Source organism: Leptosomus discolor, chromosome 1 (assembly GCF_034619465.1).
Source record: "Leptosomus discolor isolate bLepDis1 chromosome 1, bLepDis1.hap2, whole genome shotgun sequence".
Taxonomy (NCBI): Eukaryota; Metazoa; Chordata; class Aves; order Leptosomiformes; family Leptosomidae; genus Leptosomus; species Leptosomus discolor.
The window spans coordinates 57,544,663-57,564,171 of record NC_141391.1 but is presented as its reverse complement, the minus strand read 5'-3'; the positions used below and the strand labels follow the sequence as shown (position 1 = coordinate 57,564,171).

Here is a 19,509-nt window from a genome sequence, read left to right as displayed (position 1 = left end):
GCGCGGGACAGCAGGAGCGGAAAGAGAGCCAATGGGAGCCGCGCGCGCGCGCCCACCCTGGGGGGTGGGACCCAAACAGTCCGCCCCTCCCGTGCCACCGTGCGCCTCGCCTCTCCGGCTACAACGTGTCCGTTGCTGGGTTCGGCCGTAAGTTGAGACCCAGCGTCGTAAAACGCTAGCCGTTGAAGGCGGAGGCAGAGCCTTGGCCGCTTCGCACGGCCTGCCGGCGCTGCTGCCGCTCGCTTCGGAGGCGGCGAGGTCCGTTGTTCGGGCGCGCGGGGAGAGAGGAAGCCATTTTTTCACGTGGGTTCTTGCGGCTGCTACGGCCCTGCCCGGGAAACCCCCGGGAGAGGTACGGCGTCCGTCCGCCTGGCGCATGCGCAGTCCTGAGGTCGTGGCGCAAGGCATCGGGGGGGAGAAGGCGGTGGGGGCTGCCGCCGTAAAGCGCGGACCATGTCGGGGCTGTCGGCTCCCGCGGAGCTGCCGGTCTTCGAGAAGCGGCTGCTGGTGACGGGCGGCGCGGGGTTCATGTGAGTGGCGGCCGCGGTGTCCCGAGCGCGGCCTCGCCTCCCCGCCGGCCTCTTTTTCGGGGGGTGCGAGTGGGACCCGGCGGCCGGTGCGGCGGGCGGGCGGAGTCCCGCGGTGCCGCCTCACTTGCCCGCCCCCCTTGGGCCTGTCCGGGGCCAGTTCAGTGGCGCCGCTGGCTTGGGCCGTGTTCGCTGTTCCTGCAGGACCTCGGAAGCTGCCCGTGGCTCTCCCGTGTCGCAGAGCTTGAGGCGGTCAGTGCTGGGCAGCGAGCTGGGCTGCTGCCCGCCGCCCCTGGTGATGGAGAAGGTGTTCGGTGAAGGGGCCTCTCCGCGCTGACGGTGGGAGTCGGTGCTCGGCCCCAGCCGGGGTCGGGTGGGGGGGTGGTGGTGCTTTGAACCGACTGCTGTTTCTCACCTCCGCTCCCCAGTGCTGCGGGCTCTGCTCGAGGCATAGAAAGTTCAGGTCTGTCGTAAGGTTGAGCCCGTCAGCCTGCTCGGAGTCTGAAGCTGTGAGAGGGCTATAATTCTGCGTGCACCCCTAGGCTGGGAGGCTGGAGGTGTGAATAAGCGGCGCTAAGCCTGAACTCGCAGGGTGAGCTTCTTGTACACCAGACTGTACCAAATAGAGATGCTACCTGGTAGTCAGGCTGTCATTGCTTCTTACACCTAGTAGTGGTATCGGAGAGTTGAGTGGTAGGAGTCAGTATTGCGAATTAGGAGAGATTAATGTTTAGTTCTCCCTAGTACCTAATGTAAAGTATTTTAGAATGGCAATTGAGTGCAGCATATAACAGTTTGTTGTTTGTTTGTTTGTTTTTAACGTGGCTGTGAGCAGTGCTGCTTTCTTTTCTTATAGCATGAACTTTTAATCTGATTTTTAGTTTCATAACAGTATGCAGTTATGGACATTATGAATAGAATAATCACAGACTCGCAGAATGTTAGGCGTTGGAAGGGACCTCGAAAGATCATCTAGTCCAACCCCCCTGCCAGAGCAGGACCACCTAGAGTAGGTCACGCAGGAACGTGTCCAGGCGGGTTTTGAATATCTCCAGAGAAGGAGACTCCACAACCTCTCTGGGCAGCCTGTTCCAGCGCTCTGTCACCCTCCCAGTGAAAAAGTCTTTCCTTATGTTAGTAAGGAACCTTCCATGCTCCAGCTTGTGCCCGTTGCTCCTTGTCCTGTCACTGGACATCACAGAGAAGATCCTGGCTCCATCGTCCTGACACTCACCCTTCATGTATTTATAAATGTTAATAATGTTGATGTATCTTAAAATAGATCTGTGAATTCCTCTTTCTCTTGTCTTGAGTACAGCCCCCTTTTCCCTCAAAGCCTTTTGATATTGCTAAACTTATTTGTAATTTGGTGTCTTTTTGTTATCTTAAGCTGACTATATAATTATAAAATGTTTTTCTTCTATCCTGCAGTGCTTCACATGTAGTTGTCTCTCTCGTGAAAAACTATCCAAACTATCTGATTATAAATCTAGATAAGGTAAGTAGCTTGTTTTCTTCCTTGCTGTGGAAACTATTTTAAATTCTTTTTAATGCAATCTAAAGCGTGTTGCGATTTGTATGGATTAATGCTATTTATTTGTTTGACTACCCATTTGTTCCTATGGAAAAAAAAAAACCAATTTAACTGTTGTTCGTGCTTACAGTCCTGCGCTTACCACAAATTATCACCTGCAAAAAAAAATTAAAAAAATTTTAAAAATTGAAGGAAGCTTTTGAAGTTTGAAACCTCTTTTTAAGAATTTTTGCAGTTAAAATATCTTTCAAAGTTTTATTTTTTTTTAAGCTTCATCGTGTATGCTTGCAAAATAGCTTTTCTTTGGAAAGAAGTTTTTACTTTGTTCTCAAAACTTTCTAGTGATTAGGCTGGATCTGAGTTAGCTTATTTACTTTCAAGAAGCCCACTTAATGATATTGTGTGGATGTGTCTCTTTAGCTCGACTACTGTGCAAGCTTGAAGAATCTTGAAACTATCTCTGAGAGAGAAAACTACAAGTTTATCCAGGTGATAAAGCCTTCTTTTCTAGGAAACTTGACTTTTTACTGATTTTTATGCTTTCGTATCAAGGTAAATGTGGTCTCTCCAGAGCTCCCTGAACTAGAAGCTGCTGCTTTCGTTTATGGTAAAGTTGAAATTACTTCTGCTAATTCATTGTCAACAATAAGTCGGTGTGTGTGTAGTGTGCCAATGTGTGTGACAATCAGATGGACATAACGGCATTTACTTCATCTGTTTACCTTTATTAATAGACTTCATCTTTCACCCACAGAAGTCTGTGACGGTATGTGGTATGTTCTATCTCTTACATGAAGTAGTCTTTTGCAAGTTGATGTACTTTACTGTATAGTAAAGGTACAGAACTGGTAAAAGCCTGGTTATGGAGATGAGTGGTTTTAGGGATGATTGTTTCACTTTTGAAAGGTGGTATGGACAAGATGGACTCAGATTCGACCCCTCCATACTTTTCTGATGCTGTCTTAGATTTTGCACCTTCAAACACTACCACTTGTCATATTCCATGGTGTGCAACACGCTCTTGTTAGCACTAGACATCAGGCTACGTTCTTGCTTTTGCTGCTGTTGATGTTGTGTAGTTCATAGTTGTTCTGGAATAGGGTCTCATGGGAACATTCAAGGTATATGTTTTCTTTCCAAAACTTTGCCAATTAAATTAGTTTACTGTTTCCACAGTTTCATCTTCAGACAGGAGATGGATTTAAATTTATTGTTCAGATAAACATTCTGACTGCTGCATTTGTGTGCTGAGGTTCTCCCCCTATATGAAAATCCTTACTGATGCTCTGTCTAGCTGGGCTGCGCAAGGGTGCAGGACATCAGAGAAATGCATATAATTTTATTTTCTGAAATAACAACTTCGGAGCAACTTTGTCAGAGGTAGTAGATGTAAGTTAAACATATCTCTTAGATCCAGGCAAGGCTGGGAGTTGAACTTATCCTTGCCTGTTTGGTGACCCCCCATGGCTGTTCACACGTTTGTGAACATACCTCTATTTCAGTAAGTGATTATCTCTGAGCTATTGGAATAAAAGTTGTATGAGGGGAAAGGGGATGACTACTGGGCAAATGTATGCAGTTTCGGCATTCCCAGACTAGGTTTTTGGTTGTTTTTCCTAACGTTTTTGACAGTTTCCAGATGTGAAATGTGTGAAAGCTGTAGAAAACCTTCTTATCCGGGTATATATTAACACTTAATTGCTGGGGATAGCATGGAGTTCTGGAAGGCGTCCTGTAAACTGTCAGATCCCTACGTGAAGTAGGGGAATAGTACAAGGAATGGCGTAGCTATACTGGCTCTGAACTAGAGTAGGAATATGTTCTCACAAAACTTACACGGAAAATCCACTTCACCTTATATGATGTCGCTAGGTGTCACTGTCTGCTCGCCAGGCTCCAGTAACACTTTTATTTGCTGTGGGAACTTGTCATTTCAGCCTCAGCGTGCAAGCTACACACTGTACTTCTGTTGTGTATATTTTGCGGGCGATACTGTTTCTAGTGCTAAATAGTAATGTAAATCCTGAAATGAGTTTCCGTGAGGCTGTTGCTGAAAATGTGTGAAATTTATATCTGGTCTTGTTTTAGATGTGGCATTGATAAATTTCCCCAAGGTCAGTTGGTAGTGCTATTTGTAGCCTGCACTTCCTTTGTAATGGTTTGTTATGTGATGCTTGGTACAAATGAAAGCTTACTATTTTCTGTCAAAAATAATATGTTAATGAGTATTTTTTACTGTTTAGGGAGATATTTGTGAACCTGATTTTATAAAACAGCTCTTCGAAAGGGAGAAAATAGATATAGTCCTTCATTTTGCAGCCCAAACACATGTAGGTGAGCACTGTTGCATGTTTTGGTATTATTTTCCATAAGTATATTTGTTTGAAATATACACAGGTTGGGTTTTTTTTGTCTTTTCCCTTCATATAAAACAAGGGTACAGTTTGTCTCTGCAAACTACAGGATGCGTGGTATGGTGACCTTTTTAACTTAAGGGGGTTCAGAGACTTAATTTAAAAAGTGCTTCGTCTGACTGTTGTCTGTTTTGATTGTGCATACGTGGTAATGCTTTTTTTTTTTTGCATTACAATTTTAAATTCCAACTGGGCACACAGGTAACTGACGGTGTACTGGTGGAGTCATGAAGACAATGGAAGAAGAGTTTGTATATAGTCTAAAGTTTTTACTTGATTGGCTCCAACCTTGCAGGAAAAAACACAGAGTGGAAGCTGAAGAATTAGGCATAGCTGCCTTCAGAGGCCTGCCTGGGCTTTAAAAAGAGAGAGAGTGAATTGCATTTAAAAGGCCTATTTCAGATTCCTACTCTTTCGTAACACCGTTCATGAGAACCATCCATATATTCCATCCTTTCATCGTGAGAAGAAATCCTTGAAGAATTCTCCAAGAAAATATTTATCAGAATTGTCAGATTTGATATGCCTAAAGTCATTAGGTCAGTGGAACAATTCTAAGAATTAAAAAGGTGCTAGTTAAATAAAAGTAATAGGTTTATATTACTGCATCTTGCAACTGTCTTTGAATGATACTTTTCTTACTGAGCTTGTCCCTTCCTAGTGGAGAGGAGAAGTAGTTATGCTGTCTCCTAAATAAAGTGAGGTAATGCTATTTCAGATGGAATGATCCATAGCCAACAGGCTTTTGCTTTTGATTCCAGCCTCTTGTTGAGAGCAAGGATTTTGTCTTTAAATGCAGAAAGTGTCTTCATTTAATAATGACCTTGCTATCTGACAGTTGAAGAACTAGTGATAAAGTCGCAGTCTATATTGCAGCCTCTAATATTATGGTTCAGTATGAAGCCGCATCGTGCCTAAATTTAATCAGAATTGTCTGGATTTTTTTAATGTAGATCTTTCATTTTGGCGTGCCCTGGAATTCACTTACGTGAATGTTTATGGCACTAATGTGCTGGTTGCTGCTGCACATGAAGCCAATGTGGAGAAGTTTGTTTATGTCAGTACAGATGAAGTATATGGAGGTGGCACTGATGAGGTGAGTTTGAAAGTGTGTGAGGGTTTTTCTATCTTTACTTGCTTTTAATGTGAGAACAAAATGAAATGAGTCTAACTTTCCTTGGCCTCTGTAAATGTATGACTTTTGACCTATTTCTGACAATATTGGAAGTTGTAAACAAGCACTGTTTGTTTCTAGAAAGCTAAGTATCAAAATTGTCCTGAAGTGGGTTTTTTTGTAGCATGTTTTATATTGGATGTGTGCTATCTAAAGCAACTCTATTGGGGTCATTAATGACATGTGAATACTCCTCAGAGATGGTATCAAAGGAGTGTATTATACAAATTTTGCCTTGGAGCATTCATGAGGCTTCAGTAATGCGCACAGTATGTTCTTTGTCATTTTATTTTTTCTACTTTTTCCTGCTCTGTCTTCACTATGAACATGACAGGCAGGGAACTGGTTTTATACTCCAGCTAAAATACTAACAGATCTGTAGGTACTGACAATTCAAACATGAAACAGTTCCTGTATTACTGGTAGAAATATGTAGATGGTTCTTTTTGTTCTATGGAAATCTTTTTGGTATTTGCCAATTTATGCCTGACCTTAATTCAGGAAATGTAATTTAGCTCGGTAAGAGACAGATCATGCATGCTCGTCTTCCTAAAGGCATAAGTAACATCCAAGGAGTGTTGTGCCATAGTCCATGAAAATGTTAATGTATTTCAGAAGAGTCCTGTGCACTTTCTTATTGTTGCAATGTCGTTACCAGTTCCTTCAACACAGCTTCAATCCGTAGACTTTTATGATACCCAAGGATGTTGTTTTCCTGCATGTAGACCAGTGGTTTGGCTGAGACAACTTCAAGTGAACTTTTTCTGCCTCTGGGCCTTAAAGAGTACTTTCATTTAATCTGGCTTTTGTTCTCTTTGAGTTGTAGTAGAAGATCTTGAAGAGTTTTTTTTGAGAGGAGGAAGGTCAAAAATAGATCGGGGTCAATTAATTTTCAAGCCCAAAGATCGGACAAGAACAGTGAGTCTTTTAATCGCGTATTAAGGCAATTTGTCACGAATTGCACCTCAAGCAGTGTAGAAACACTCCTTCCTTTGGTTCATTATTGTAGCTGCTGTGGTTTTCTTTGTTTTTGTTTTTGTTTTTTTCCAAGCAAGAAGCAGAAGGGGCAGGATAGCCATGAAGCTATCTGTTCTGGAACAGCTCAGAATTGCTGAAGCCTTGCTTTGGGTTGAAATTCTACTTTTCTTATAGAAATAAAGCTTATAGAAAAGAGAGAATGGACCCCTTTTATTTAGGACTGAAAGGTCCATTTTCTAGCTCTGGTGCAATGGCACTCTGAGGCAATACAAGCCTCAAAAGGATTGAACCTCTCTGTGTCAACAGTGGTTATTTTACAAGATAAAAATCAAAGGACCTCCTACTGTGAGGAACTCTGCTAGAAGTATAAAAATATTAGTGCTGTTATTCTAGCTGCCTCCCGTGTTTGAAAAATAGACTGTCTTTTGTTGTTGATCTTCTGCGGTAAGTGGAAGGGTAACTTTCTCAGACTGGTGTGCTTGGATATTTAGGGATTTTTATTTTGGTTGCAACTGCAGCTTTTGTAACTTTAAGACTTATCTAGGCAAAAGAAATTGAGTAATGCAATTTTTTCTTTTTCATTTTAGGAGTTTGATGAATCCTCACCAAAACGACCAACAAATCCCTATGCCTCCTCTAAAGCAGCTGCAGAGTGTTTTGTTCAGTCTTACTGGGAAAGGTACCAAGTAAGTTGATGCAAGCTTCAAAAACTCAAGCCCGTACTTAGGTGTCTGTATTGTGTATATAAGAGTATAAAAGAAAAATTAGTACTAGTCCACACAGTGCCACCTCTTTCCTGATTGCTAGTGTTGTAGTTTGGAGGTGTTGGAGGATGTCCACCACTTAGGTGGAGATACACTGCAAGACAGTGAGAAGAGGTCAAATGGTTTAAAATTTTGACAATCTGAACTGTAATGTCTAAAAATGTTCTTTGATAAAATGGTCAAAGAAAGTATTGGCAATTTAAGAAAATGGTGTTAATCTTGAAGGAAATACATTTATACAGAAGTAAAATATGCGAAACTTAAATTATATTAAGACTAGGTTTCTAGTGAAAGCCAAAAAAAAAAAAGAGAAAACGCTATTACTCAGATACGTTTAAGCAAAAATATTTAAAATTTTGAATACTTTAGTCTTTTGTTCTTGACACGTCCTTCTGCAAAGTTGTTTTTGACATAAAGTTGACTTGCGAGAGATGTTAATGACTAAAACATTTTCTTGGACTAAGAAGTAGTAAGCCAGTCTTCAGTTAACCAGGTCTGTGTATGTAATGTCCAATGGTGGTTCCATAGCAAGACTGAGAGATTACAAACATGAGTCACTTGTGCTTCTAACAGACTGAGAAAGCTGGAGGCCTTTGCCTGTTTGACAGAAGACTGGATAGCTTAATTCATTCATGTTTGTAAGGGCTTGCAGATTTTTTGAATAAGCACTGCGGGTGTGTCGGTTTATTATTTATTGATCAGTAAGAAGCCTTACAGTTTATACTGGTATATATTTTTCTCATGTAATCACATGGATGTTTACTGCTCTTAAGTTCCCAGTTGTTATCACACGGAGCAGTAATGTTTATGGACCACACCAGTATCCAGAAAAAGTAAGTTAAACCTATGCTTTACACTGAGCTTCAGTATAGCATAATTGAGGGTTGTAGCGATGTTAACTTTTTTCTCGTAAGAATGGACTGACCTTTGGAGGAAAAAAAAAAAAACCCAAACAAACAAGCACTGTCTTGCAAGTATGTTTGTTGACACTTACCTGTGATGATATCTAAGATGTTTTACCATCAACACAGTGAACACATGGGTTTTTGGTTGTCAATGAAGCATCAGTTGGAGATTTCTAGTTAGTTACATGAATTTTACTACAGTGACTTTGTTTCCTAATTTTTTTAATTTTCAAAGGATATTTAACTGCCCTGTGTCTGACAGGGCTCCCCTGCACTTTGCATTAACTTGCGTGTCATGTGCTGCAATTAGGAATGTTTAATAACCAAGGTAAATATTTAAAGTAAACTGTGGGAGAGCAATATGTCTGGTATAGAAAGAGGTGTTCCAACCTGTACAGAAAATAGGTGAGATGAAGCTATAGCAATCAGATATATGGTGAGAAGTAGCGCAAAGTGACTTGTTCTTTACATTTGTCCGTATGTACCTTGTGGAGGTAACTGTTTAAAATGGTTGTTAGAGGGACTTGCCTTTGTAGGCAGTACTAAGATCTGCTATGCTAGTGAGTGGAAGTACACTGATGGAATGGTTGTGATAACCATTCGTAGTCTTTGGAGTTCAGAGCTTGTGTGAAATGTAGCTATATTTTGCAGTTCTAATAAGGTATTTTTTAAGTTGAATTGCTTTTTATGTGTTGGGTTTTTTTCCAAATAAATTTATTTTTCTCTACATTATTGCAGGTGGACAAGCAATATTGGTTTTTTAATGTTTTTCACTGGCCTGTGGCTTGGGAAATATCTGGCTACAGGTTGCGTGATGTGGGGTGTATATTCAGGGGATGTATTACTATTTACTTGCTTTCAGCTTATGTATACTCTTCCTCAAATATCCACTTTTACTTACTGCTAAGAACACAATACTAGGCTAGATGGATCTTTAGTTTTACCTAGTGTGTCTGCTCCTGTGTTTAGAGTAGTAAGTTAACAGAATGAAAAGAAGTGGAATAGCTTTCTAATGGCCTCAGTTTAGAAACTTTAGTAGTGGGGCCAACTGTCCTGAAGTTTCTGGGACATTATGAATGGACCTGATCTTGTAGCTGAACATAATATTGTAAATCTTTATGCCGCAAACTAGCAGCTATCACTTGGTCAGTGTGTACTGATCTTGAAATTCTGTTGGTTCTCTTCCAAATTTAACTTTTTAAATGACTTTTACATTTTGACTATAGATTTACTGCAACTTGCTGGATGTTTAAACCATGTTCTAAACTGTTTGCAATAGGTATCCCTAGGTAGACTCTAGTGCACTTCTGTGTGCAAAAAGTAAAGGAACCATTTTCTTGTGTAAAGATGTTACATTTGTAACTACTGATTTGAAATGGTTGTCCAGAAAGATAAGCTTTACAGTGCAATAGAGGCATCTACTGTTTAAAAAAACCCCACCCAAATCCTTGCGGTTTCTAGGCTTGACGCATTCTTTGATTAGACTTAAGAAAAGTTTAGTATTTAAAGGGTCTTATTAAAATACTTAATGATACTTATTGATGAAGCCCCATGTTCTTTGCAGAATAACAGCTTCTAAAATATCGGAGTAATGTTTTTTTTGTTCAATTCCTTAGGTTATTCCAAAGTTTATATCTTTGTTGCAACAGAACAGGAAATGGTATGTAATTTGCTGGGGGGGTTTGTGGTATTTGTGCTATAAAACTGTAATTACGGTTATAAATACATGGTATAGTTTGTAAAATGACAATTTCGTAAACAAGCTATGAATTGCTTATTTTAGTAATAGGATTTCCTTAAACTAAAGGATTGTTGGCATGTTGGCCACCTTCAGGTAACAGCTAACAGCAAAACTACTTAAAACACAGTCTAATAAATTGAATGCTTCTATTTAAGGATTAACAAAATTTCTTGCCTTTTCCTGGTTTTAAGCTGTATTCATGGTTCTGGACTTCAAAGAAGGAATTTCCTTTATGCAACCGATGTGGTAGAAGCATTCCTTACTGTCCTGAAGGAGGGGAAGCCAGGTGAAATTTATAACATCGGAACTAACTTTGAGATGTCCATTGCCCAGCTTGCCAAGGAGTTAATCCATTTAGTGAGTAAACAGTTACGATGCTTTCCTTTACCAGTCATTGCACATAGCAACAATTTTAACTATAAAGTTTTTGTAGCTCTGAGAGGACTTAGGCTTGCGGTGGGTCTTAAAAGATAATTGTAGCAGAGCAATGTGCTACCGTTTCTGTGGCAGCTGTCCTATGTCAGTTTGCAGTACAACCATCGTGCGTTGCACTGCTGCGTCAGTTATCCCGACTAGAACGTAACTGTCGTAATGATTAAATACCACTTGGTAAGCTTTTTTCATGATGGCTACTTCAGTTTTGGTCTGAGAATGTGGCACTGTTAAAATCTTAACACTTTGGTTATGAATACTTAGGCAGTGCTTGGATGAAGGAGAAGTACTGGAATTGTTTTGGATTGTTTTGACAATTCCAGTAGTTTGAAAAATCAGTTTAGATGAAAGACCATTTCTGTTTGGTGCTTGATTTTTTTTGTTTGTTTGTTTATTTTTGGTTTGGTTGGTTTGGTCTCTTTTTTTTTTTTTTTAACAGACTTAATTCTTGTTAAAAATCTATTTTAAAATGTATGTTAAGATGATGCAAGATGTGTGGGGGTGACTTTTGTTTCTCTTCTTGACAGATAAAGAAGACCAGTTCAGAATCTGAAATGGAGCACTGGATGGATTATGTCAAAGACAGGTAAGCACATGCAGGATAGCTTTATCCTGAAGTTTTCTGTGACTCTTAACAAATATTTTTTTGTGAAGATGTTTCTGTTCTGCAACAGGGAGAACTTTTGAGGCAGTAAGAGCTGTTTTGCCTTTTTTTTTTTTTGCTAGTGGATTTCACATCTGTGATCTGTACAGAACACCGTATAGAAAAACAAGATTTCAACTTACTATTTGGATCTTTAGGTCAGAGTGTATGTCTTGAAGGGGAATGTGTAATGCTAATTTGTCTGTCTTTCAAACTTTCTTCAGACTTCTCGCTACTGAAGTGTGTTCTGGGAAAAGGACAGGTTTTACACAGTAGCTAATTTTTTTCTTAAGGATATTTTACATAGTTTATTAAGTACTTTGCATTCAACATCACTTGAGTGAGATGAACTCCATTCTCTCTCATTTAGTGTTAGTATTTTGATGTTAATGTGACTAGTTCAGACTTGGATGTGCTTTATAGGTAAGACCCACTCTCCGTAGGCAGCAGTATGCACCTACGGGGTGTAGTTAATTTTAGATTCCTATCTTAAGCTGAAACTGCTCTCTCAAAAGTAGATGTAAAACCCTGAGGTGACAAAGTTAGGGCAGTGGCAAAAATGGATAGCTTTTATAAATACACTTTTGCTGTGTGTTTCCATCCTTAATTTCAAGCTTGGTTTGGCTCTGTTCTCTTATCTCTCTTTCTTTTCTGCAGCAACAATGAGTCTCTGCTTACTTTAGGTATCACTCTATCCAGAGTGATTAGAAATGACGTTATCTGCTGATAGCAGTTAAGTATTAGCATGGCCGTTTAGAATCCTCACTTTCTGTTCATGTTTGGGTTGTTATCATGGCAACTGAAGTGTCTTTAAATGTACTGATTTTGTTTTTAAAAGGAAGTGTTCTTCAGAATCCTATCCGAGTGTGTCGCAGGACTTTGAACAAATTGCCTTTAGCTCACATGATGTGAGTGTTCAGTAGGTCTCAGTGTAATTCAGATTGAGATGTTTCTTCATGTGTACTGGGCCCTGTCTGCTAATGTTTAAACATAAATGGGCTTGGGAAAACCAACCACGTAGGAATACATGTTTCAAAGAATGTTGAGGTCTTATAAAAGATTCTTAAGATACCTAACTAATGATTATTTAATTCTGTAATGAGCGACTTGCAGGTCATGGGGGTTACTTGCCATGGAAAAATTAGTTCTGCTTCTGCTTGAGATTAGCATTTTTTAATAATGGTGATAAGTAGCTGGTTTCTGTCTGCACATGTAGCTTAACTATTCAGTATGCTAGTGCCAGTAATGCAGGAATGTTAGATTAGAATACCTAACTGCCAGGTTGTAGAAGTGAAAATTTGTGCCATGCTTAAACGTAGGGAATCTTTCTGTGTTGAATCTTGCAGCCTGGGATTCTACATGTTCAGTATTACCAAGTTTGTGTAGCTAATGAGGCACTGTAAGGACAATGCTTTGGAAGTCTATGCATTCCGAATCTGAAGTATGTGAAAGTTTCTGGGCTTTCAGGATGAAAAATATGAATGCTGACATTAGAAAACACTGGCTTGTATAGTGACTGTCTAAAGAGCTGCGAATGCACTGACTTGCACAGTTGCATTGGCAGTGATTTGGGTTTTGCATTCATTTTTGTGCCAATAAGATATTAAATTACATTTAGTCTAGTCACTTCCAAGTAGTTGACTGTACAAACTGAATTGTATCGATGTAGCTGCATTCAACTGCTGTGTATTTTTTGAAGGCAATATAATCTGTTGATGGGGAATTTTCAGAATTGAAGCATACTAAATGTTGGTTTGAAGACAATGTGAGGTACTGCATCTGTAATTAATTAAAAAGTCTAATCAAATTGTTTTCCATGTGCATTTTATACTTCATCAGGCCTACCAATGACCTGAGATACCCAATGAATTCAGAGAAGATGCACAACTTAGGATGGAGACCCAAAGTGCCTTGGAAAGAAGGAATAAAGAAAACAAGTAGGACTGGTGGCTTTTACACTGATTGATTTAGAAGTGATGGTAGGAGGGAAAGAGAAAGGGGGGAAAATGGGTATATAGGTTAGTTAATGAGACGCTAAAGAGAATGAGTTTAACATTTTAAGTAGTGAATTTATTTTTTAAAAAAAAGATTAATCACAAAGTAGCATCAGGTACTAGAATTAACTGCTTTTTAATGCTAGACTAAGTCTTGCATGAAGAATTTATAAAATCTAAACTAGATTTTAATATTAAATGTTAAAATTTTGCGCAATGAACTATTAGCATGTTGTTAGTCTTCATGATAGCTGTGGAATAATTTTCTTGCTATTTTTGGTCAACTTGACTCATCAACTTTCTCTTCATACTAGTTGAATGGTACAAAGAAAACTTTCACAACTGGAAAAATGCGGAGACAGCTTTGGAGCCCTTTCCTGTGACAGAGCCATTTGCACAGCTCAGTGGTCCATAGGGTGGTGGAGAACCCGAAGGAGTTTGTCCTACCTCAAACAGTCTTTTCTTCAAAGCCTGCAATCAAGTGGCCACACTGAACTCTTAATGTATTCAAGCTGCAGGAACCATGGTGAATACAGAACTACAGTGTGGCACAACTTTGGAAGAGTGTCAGCACTTTATAAGTTGAACCTGTTAATTTCAGCTTCTGGTGCAATACTATATTCTCACTAGGTATTGATTTTAAAGAACTGTACAGGGTGAAGAATATTTAAATTTAGTGTAACTGAAGTCAAATCTGCCTTATTAATTAAGAATCATGAATTGCGATTGCAACTTTTGGGACTTTCAATTAAATTTGTTTTAGTTCTGGAATCGTTCATCTGCATTAGTTTGTTTTTAGAGTGTAATGTATTACTTTTGTCACTTTAAAGAGTTGTGTTTTATTTTTAATCAAGGGAAAAAATGCTGTATTTTCTAGAGACTGTAAATCAGTTGGTAAAAACTAGATGTGGCACCTGTCTGGCTCAGTCCTTTCCTCTGTTGGTGCAGTATTACCTTCTGTAGATGACTGCTTAAACTGTAATCTAGAACTTTAAATGCCGTTTTTTAAGGGGGGGGGGTGGGGGGGTTGGGGGAAGGTGTCAAGAAGCAGCAGGTGTCCTGGCTGAGATTCCCAGAAGCATTTCCTTAAACTTTGCTCTGTTTTAGATGTCGTCTTTTCACTGTATTACTGTCTTTTACATGCTAATTTCATTTTCTTAACTGTAATTGTAACAAACTTGAAATACTGTAGCACAGTTAACATTCCAATGAAGTTATTTCCTGTGATATGAAGGCTGTTTACGGAGGAAAAATTTAAACACTTCTTTTCCTGTGAATTGTGGGTTGGCAGACCTTATTTAATGCAGTGTTTCACAATTTTTTTTGTGACAAACATTTTAAAGATGAAACAATATTTGAGTTTTAATGTAAAGTTTGGGAGGAAACTTCAATTCTAGAAATATGTCAATGAATCTTTTTCAAAGTTGATTTAGTAATAAAAGTTACGGTGTAACTGGTTTCTCTTAAGTAAACATGCTGAAAAAGTAGAAGGTTTGGGTTTTTTTTTTTGTCTTGCATTTCTTATTTTTTTTCAGGACACAGGAATAACTGTCTTCACTGCTTTGGCTTTGAGGTGGCAGGTGTAGAAGGGAAAACTCTCGGTTTTATCACTTTAGCATCTGTACTTGACACAGTCCCAAACCCTTCTGTTGCCCCTGGGTAGAGCTGCAGGAGCTTGGGACTAGGATGCTATGGTGTACTCGGAAATTGCTGCAACTTCTGAAGTCTCTCAGAAATTGGGATTAACTCTCAGAACACCAGTATGTGCAGAAGTCCTTTTCTCATTGCCCTAAGTGCAGGAGGGATGGAGCTTGGGGCATTTGCCTCAGCTTTGCCCCTGCTAGAGTTGTGGTAGTAACTGAACATGAAAATTCCACTGACCCTGATAGCCTACAGGTACTGCTGCCTTTGCACTCACAATGCTCCCAACTTCATCATGCCTCGTGTGTGTTGCATTGTGCTGTTGATAAAATGCCACTCTTCGTGGTAAGAGTCACCTTAAAAGAAGGCTGAACAGTGTCTAGGCTTACCTTAGCACCAAGTATGTGTTCTAAAGTCTAGGAACCTGTTACTGAAGGTGAGTATTCTGTGACAAAGTGGGTAATAATAGTATCCTATTGCGAACTTGAATTTTGGGGGTTTCTCATACTTGGTTTGTTACTCAAAACCTCCATTTGGGAAAGACAGAAGTTACAGGACCTAGTATGTACTAGTCTATTAGAATACTTGTCTAACCATATACTTAAGCTTCTACTGATGAATCACTTAAATTTCATTGTCAAACACACATTGTTGGTCACATTCAAATATTTTCTTAATTTTTATATTTTCTTGAGATACAGATTCCTTACAATATGCAGAGAGTTACTTAGCCATCTTACTGGTTTTTGTTTTGCAAAATTCAGTAACAGAAACAGCTGAAGTACTGCAAAGATCTTTTAGATCTTTTAGATTTGTGCTTACTGTGGCAGCTGCTCTAGGTGAGCTGCATGGAAGTATGTATCGTTCCCATCTGCTTATCCTGGAATACTGCTTATATGTGGTGTCTTTAATTTTAGAAATAGAGAATACAGATTATTAAATTATTATATTAAACCTTAAAATATGTGCAGTGTCTTTGGAACATTAAAAATCAATTAACTTGTGATAGTGTTATCAGATCAGAAATACACAGAAGGAGGCAGTAGTGTTTGACTGGTTTATTGAATAGATGTTTTGGAAGTTGTTTTGAAAGTTGTTTTGAATGTTTAGATGCTCATGGATGCAAGCTTTGACATGTGACTATCCAAACAAGTGATGTTATTGGGAGTGGATTTTTCAAAAGTATCTATAAATTTTTAGTGGAAACTGTTCTAGTTTATTTAAATGTTTTTTAAGATTTAATTCTTCCATGTGTGAAATTTTTGGCCTCGTGTTCCTACTTTATTTTTATATATATATATACACACACACATATAAAAATAAATATACACATAACAATTTTAAAAATATGTAAGATGGTGAAGTGGGCAACTGAGGCAGGGCCATCTGCAGCCCACCTGCCCTGCGAGTCGTGGCCAGTGGGGCCTTTATGTGTGTGTATATCGGTTCCAGTTTGTGTGATGGAGACAATTCTTGGCTTCTCCAAGGCTTTTCTGGTGTGACCTTGGCACTTGCTTATGTTGATATGCTGTTTGGCATTAAGGGTTCCCAGCTGTGGTTGAGGCTGGTTTACGTTGTCATAATATGATAGCCTAGAAAATAGCTTTTCTTTGTCCACCCTCCTGTCCTTTACTAGATACAGGAGGAAGATTGTGGGTAAAAAACTGGTGGATTTTTTTTTAATCATTATTTGATAGTTTTGGGGCGGGTTTTTTTGAATTGTGGGTTTTTTGGTTTAGTGTGTGTTTTTTTGTTTTTTGTTTTTTTTTTTTGTTTTATTTTCTCCAGTGCCTATTCTGTAGGAGTACAAAATAGCACAAATTTGGTTTCCCATTAGGAGAAAGCTGTGAATATCATTTTGAATGCTCCATTGTGCTATAACTGTGTTCTTATGCTCTTTAAATAGTCATGAAGTGCTAATATATCTCTGCTTTTCAATAAGAGGAACTTTTAATACAAAAACCCCCCACATTTTGTTGAGGGGAAAAAGTGGCTGTTTTATTGAATGTACTATACCTGAGACTTGTTTTTGTTTGAATCTCTTGGTTTTGATTTTTTTTTTCACATTACCTCTAGTTTTTATTTCCATTGCCATTTCCATTTCATCTGGCAAAACTAAGATTTCTAAAAATAATAAAAATTAGAATAATTTGTTGGTCCGTAGTAGCTCTGATTTTTGTGGTAGTGTATGAAAACTCTAAAGTGAATAATGTTTTGATTTCTACACGTCATCAAACATTTGGAGTTTATCTGCACCAAAGATCACAAGACCATAGTAGCTGCATCAGCAGGAGACATGCTCGTTAAGTGATTAAATTCATCATTTCTCAGCAAAACAATCATTGCTGATGGCAATGGCTAGTCATGAGAATGAGATTTTTGTATCAGTATGTTGTTAGCACACCCCTTTAGTACAGTGGTGTGGGTTTGGGTTTTTTTAACCTCTCCACAACTAAAACTTTTTATTTTCAGTTGCTTAACTACTGGCCCAGTCCTCGGCATTCTTACTCCTGAAAATATGTCATTGACTTCTGAAAATATGTTAGTTCCTGACAAACAGTGGTTGCTCATAAAAACTTTCCGAAAGTGGGACAACTTGAGGGAAAATATACTCTAAAGTAAAAGGAAATATGGGGGTGTATGCCACCAAATATTCACAGAGCTAGTTTGGGAAAAGGCTACTCCTTCCATGCTTGAAGGAGGAGTGATTTGTTAAACTCCTTTATTACTGTGGAAGAGAAGAGAGGTTTGTCTGCCTTTTTTTGACTAACGGGAAGGAGAAGCAGTAGACAATCTTGCAAGGCGGCATTTCTTCCCCCACAGCATCCAAGGAGCATCAACGGGATGTGCTCACAGGTACCTTTCTCTGCAGCTGTGGGATGTCCGAATAACCACAGCCTCAAGGTGTGAGTGTCCAGCAGCGCCATATGTGCTAATGTGTGCGCTCAGGTGTGTTCTCTACCTTCGACCTGTAGCCACAGGAGTGCAATAACCGTTGCCTTTTGAAACAAACATCTAACCAACAATGTGAGAAGAAACTATTTTTTCTTATAACTGTGCTTAGCCAGGATTTGTGTTTTAGGCAGAGACATAGAGCTTCTGCTTCGGACTGCACATCTCTGAGTGCAACAGTGGAAAAATGAGGATGGAGACGCCCTTTCTATTTGTGTTGTATGGTGGTACGTCAGCTCTGCACAGAATTTGTCACACTTCGAAATAAAGTCCCTGAAACTTCTGAAGCACAAATACTGCCGATGTAATGCTCTTGAATCCCACCGAATATTCTAGTTGTTACCCCCAACTGCAGGGAGCTGCAGCCAAAATACCTTTATCCTGGTACTAAATGCTTTTAGGTTGTGTATTGTGCAGAGATGAATACACGTAGTTCTGTGTTATTGCTGCGTTTGTCTTTGCCTTAAGGCATAATTTTATTTGCAAAGACCCATTATCAATTCGTTTGTGGGGCTACAAATAACATCTGTCATATTTAAACCACAACACAAGCACCGGCCAGGTGACGGGCGGAGGAGAATGAATTAGCAGTTTCACGTCGAAACCCATAACGCGCAAGCCGAAATAGCTCAGTTGGGAGAGCGTTAGACTGAAGATCTAAAGGTCCCTGGTTCGATCCCGGGTTTCGGCAGATGCGTTTCCTTTTCCTTTCTCTCTCCCCGCGCTGCTCGGCAGGTGGCGGTTGCTGCTGGTGCCGCCGCCCCCCAGCTTGGACACGGCCCGGCCCAGCCCGTGTTTTGTGCGGACGCCGGGCACCTGACAGGCCCCAGCCCCGGGGGGTGGGGGAGCAGCTTTCCGGAGCTGGTGGCTCAGGACGCACCACAGAATCATTAAATTGGAAAAGACCTCTGAGACCACAGAGTCCCACGATCAACCCAAACACCACCATTCCCACTAAACCATGTGTAGAAGGGCTACATCAACACGTTTTCTGAACACCTCCAGAGATGGTGACTCCCTGGGCAGCCTGTTCCAATGCTTGACCACTCTTTCAGTAAAGAAATTTTTCCTAACATCCAATTCCCTCCATTCCCTCCAATCTCTTAGGTCCCCTCCTTCTGCCTGGTGGCAAAAGGGTGAGGGGATCCTCTGCTGCTTATGGAGCCTCCACCTGCTGCCTTTGCCTCAGGGCTGGCAGGGTGCGGTCCCACCCATCTCCCTCCCTCACACTCCCCGATGCTCCTTAACCTTTCCTCTGCCTCTTTCAGCTCTGCCACCAGCCTCAGCACATCGGCCCCCTGCTCACCCCGCACACAGGCGATGACCCTGCTGCCCTCCGGCACAGGGACACGCTCGGGAACTCCCTGCAGCTGGAGACTCGCACAGCTGCGGGGCTGTGCGGGAGCTCCGCCTGGGTCGCCACATTCCTCCCGGCGGTGGCTTTCGGCCGGGTGGAAACCATGGCTGGGTCCTATCCTGGGAGGGCGATGGCCACCAGTCGAGCCGGCCTCTAGAGCCGGGGGAGGGACTGCGCCCTGCCCGCCCGCCTGCCCTGCCCGCCCCGCCCGCGCCAACCGCCGCCCCAACGGCCGGGCCCGCGCTCCCCGGGGCCGCTCTGCCCTGCGAGGGGATTGGCCGCCGCCGCTCCTGTCCCCGCCCACGGCGAGTCCGAGCGGCCCCCGCCAGGAGCTCGCGCTCCCCTCCCTGGGGGGGCGGGCTGGGGCGCCCTCTCGCTCCCGGCGCTTCTGCCGCCTCGGTCTGGCCGCGGTTCTGCCGCTTCGGGAAGGGGCCCCATCACTTGTGAGCGTTC

General features: G+C 40.9%; 1 protein-coding gene and 1 non-coding gene across 2 annotated transcripts; both read left to right on the top strand.

Annotated features, from left to right (window-relative positions):
• Positions 1-453: 453 nt before the first annotated feature.
• Positions 454-14,108, top strand: TGDS (TDP-glucose 4,6-dehydratase). The gene is made up of 12 exons (XM_086476727.1): positions 454-530; positions 1,959-2,025; positions 2,482-2,550; positions 4,305-4,395; positions 5,429-5,571; positions 7,215-7,313; positions 8,165-8,224; positions 9,913-9,956; positions 10,229-10,394; positions 10,997-11,055; positions 12,952-13,049; positions 13,421-14,108. The coding sequence occupies exons 1-12, from the start codon at positions 454-456 to the stop codon at positions 13,519-13,521; spliced, it is 1,074 nt and encodes a 357-aa protein (XP_086332853.1). The 3' UTR covers positions 13,522-14,108.
• Positions 14,109-18,317: 4,209 nt separating this feature from the next.
• On the top strand, positions 18,318-18,390 carry TRNAF-GAA (transfer RNA phenylalanine (anticodon GAA)). The gene has a single exon. It is a non-coding gene; the product is annotated as a tRNA-Phe (tRNA).
• The last annotated feature ends 1,119 nt before the right edge of the window (positions 18,391-19,509 follow it).

Excerpts from the sequence above, each read along its gene's own strand:
- TGDS (XM_086476727.1), top strand. The coding sequence starts at position 454 with ATGTCGGGGCTGTCGGCTCCCGCGGAGCTGCCGGTCTTCGAGAAGCGG. Across the intron at positions 2,551-4,304 it reads AAAACTACAAGTTTATCCAG|GGAGATATTTGTGAACCTGA; the intron begins GTGATAAAGCCT and ends TTTACTGTTTAG. Across the intron at positions 9,957-10,228 it reads TTGCAACAGAACAGGAAATG|CTGTATTCATGGTTCTGGAC; the intron begins GTATGTAATTTG and ends CCTGGTTTTAAG.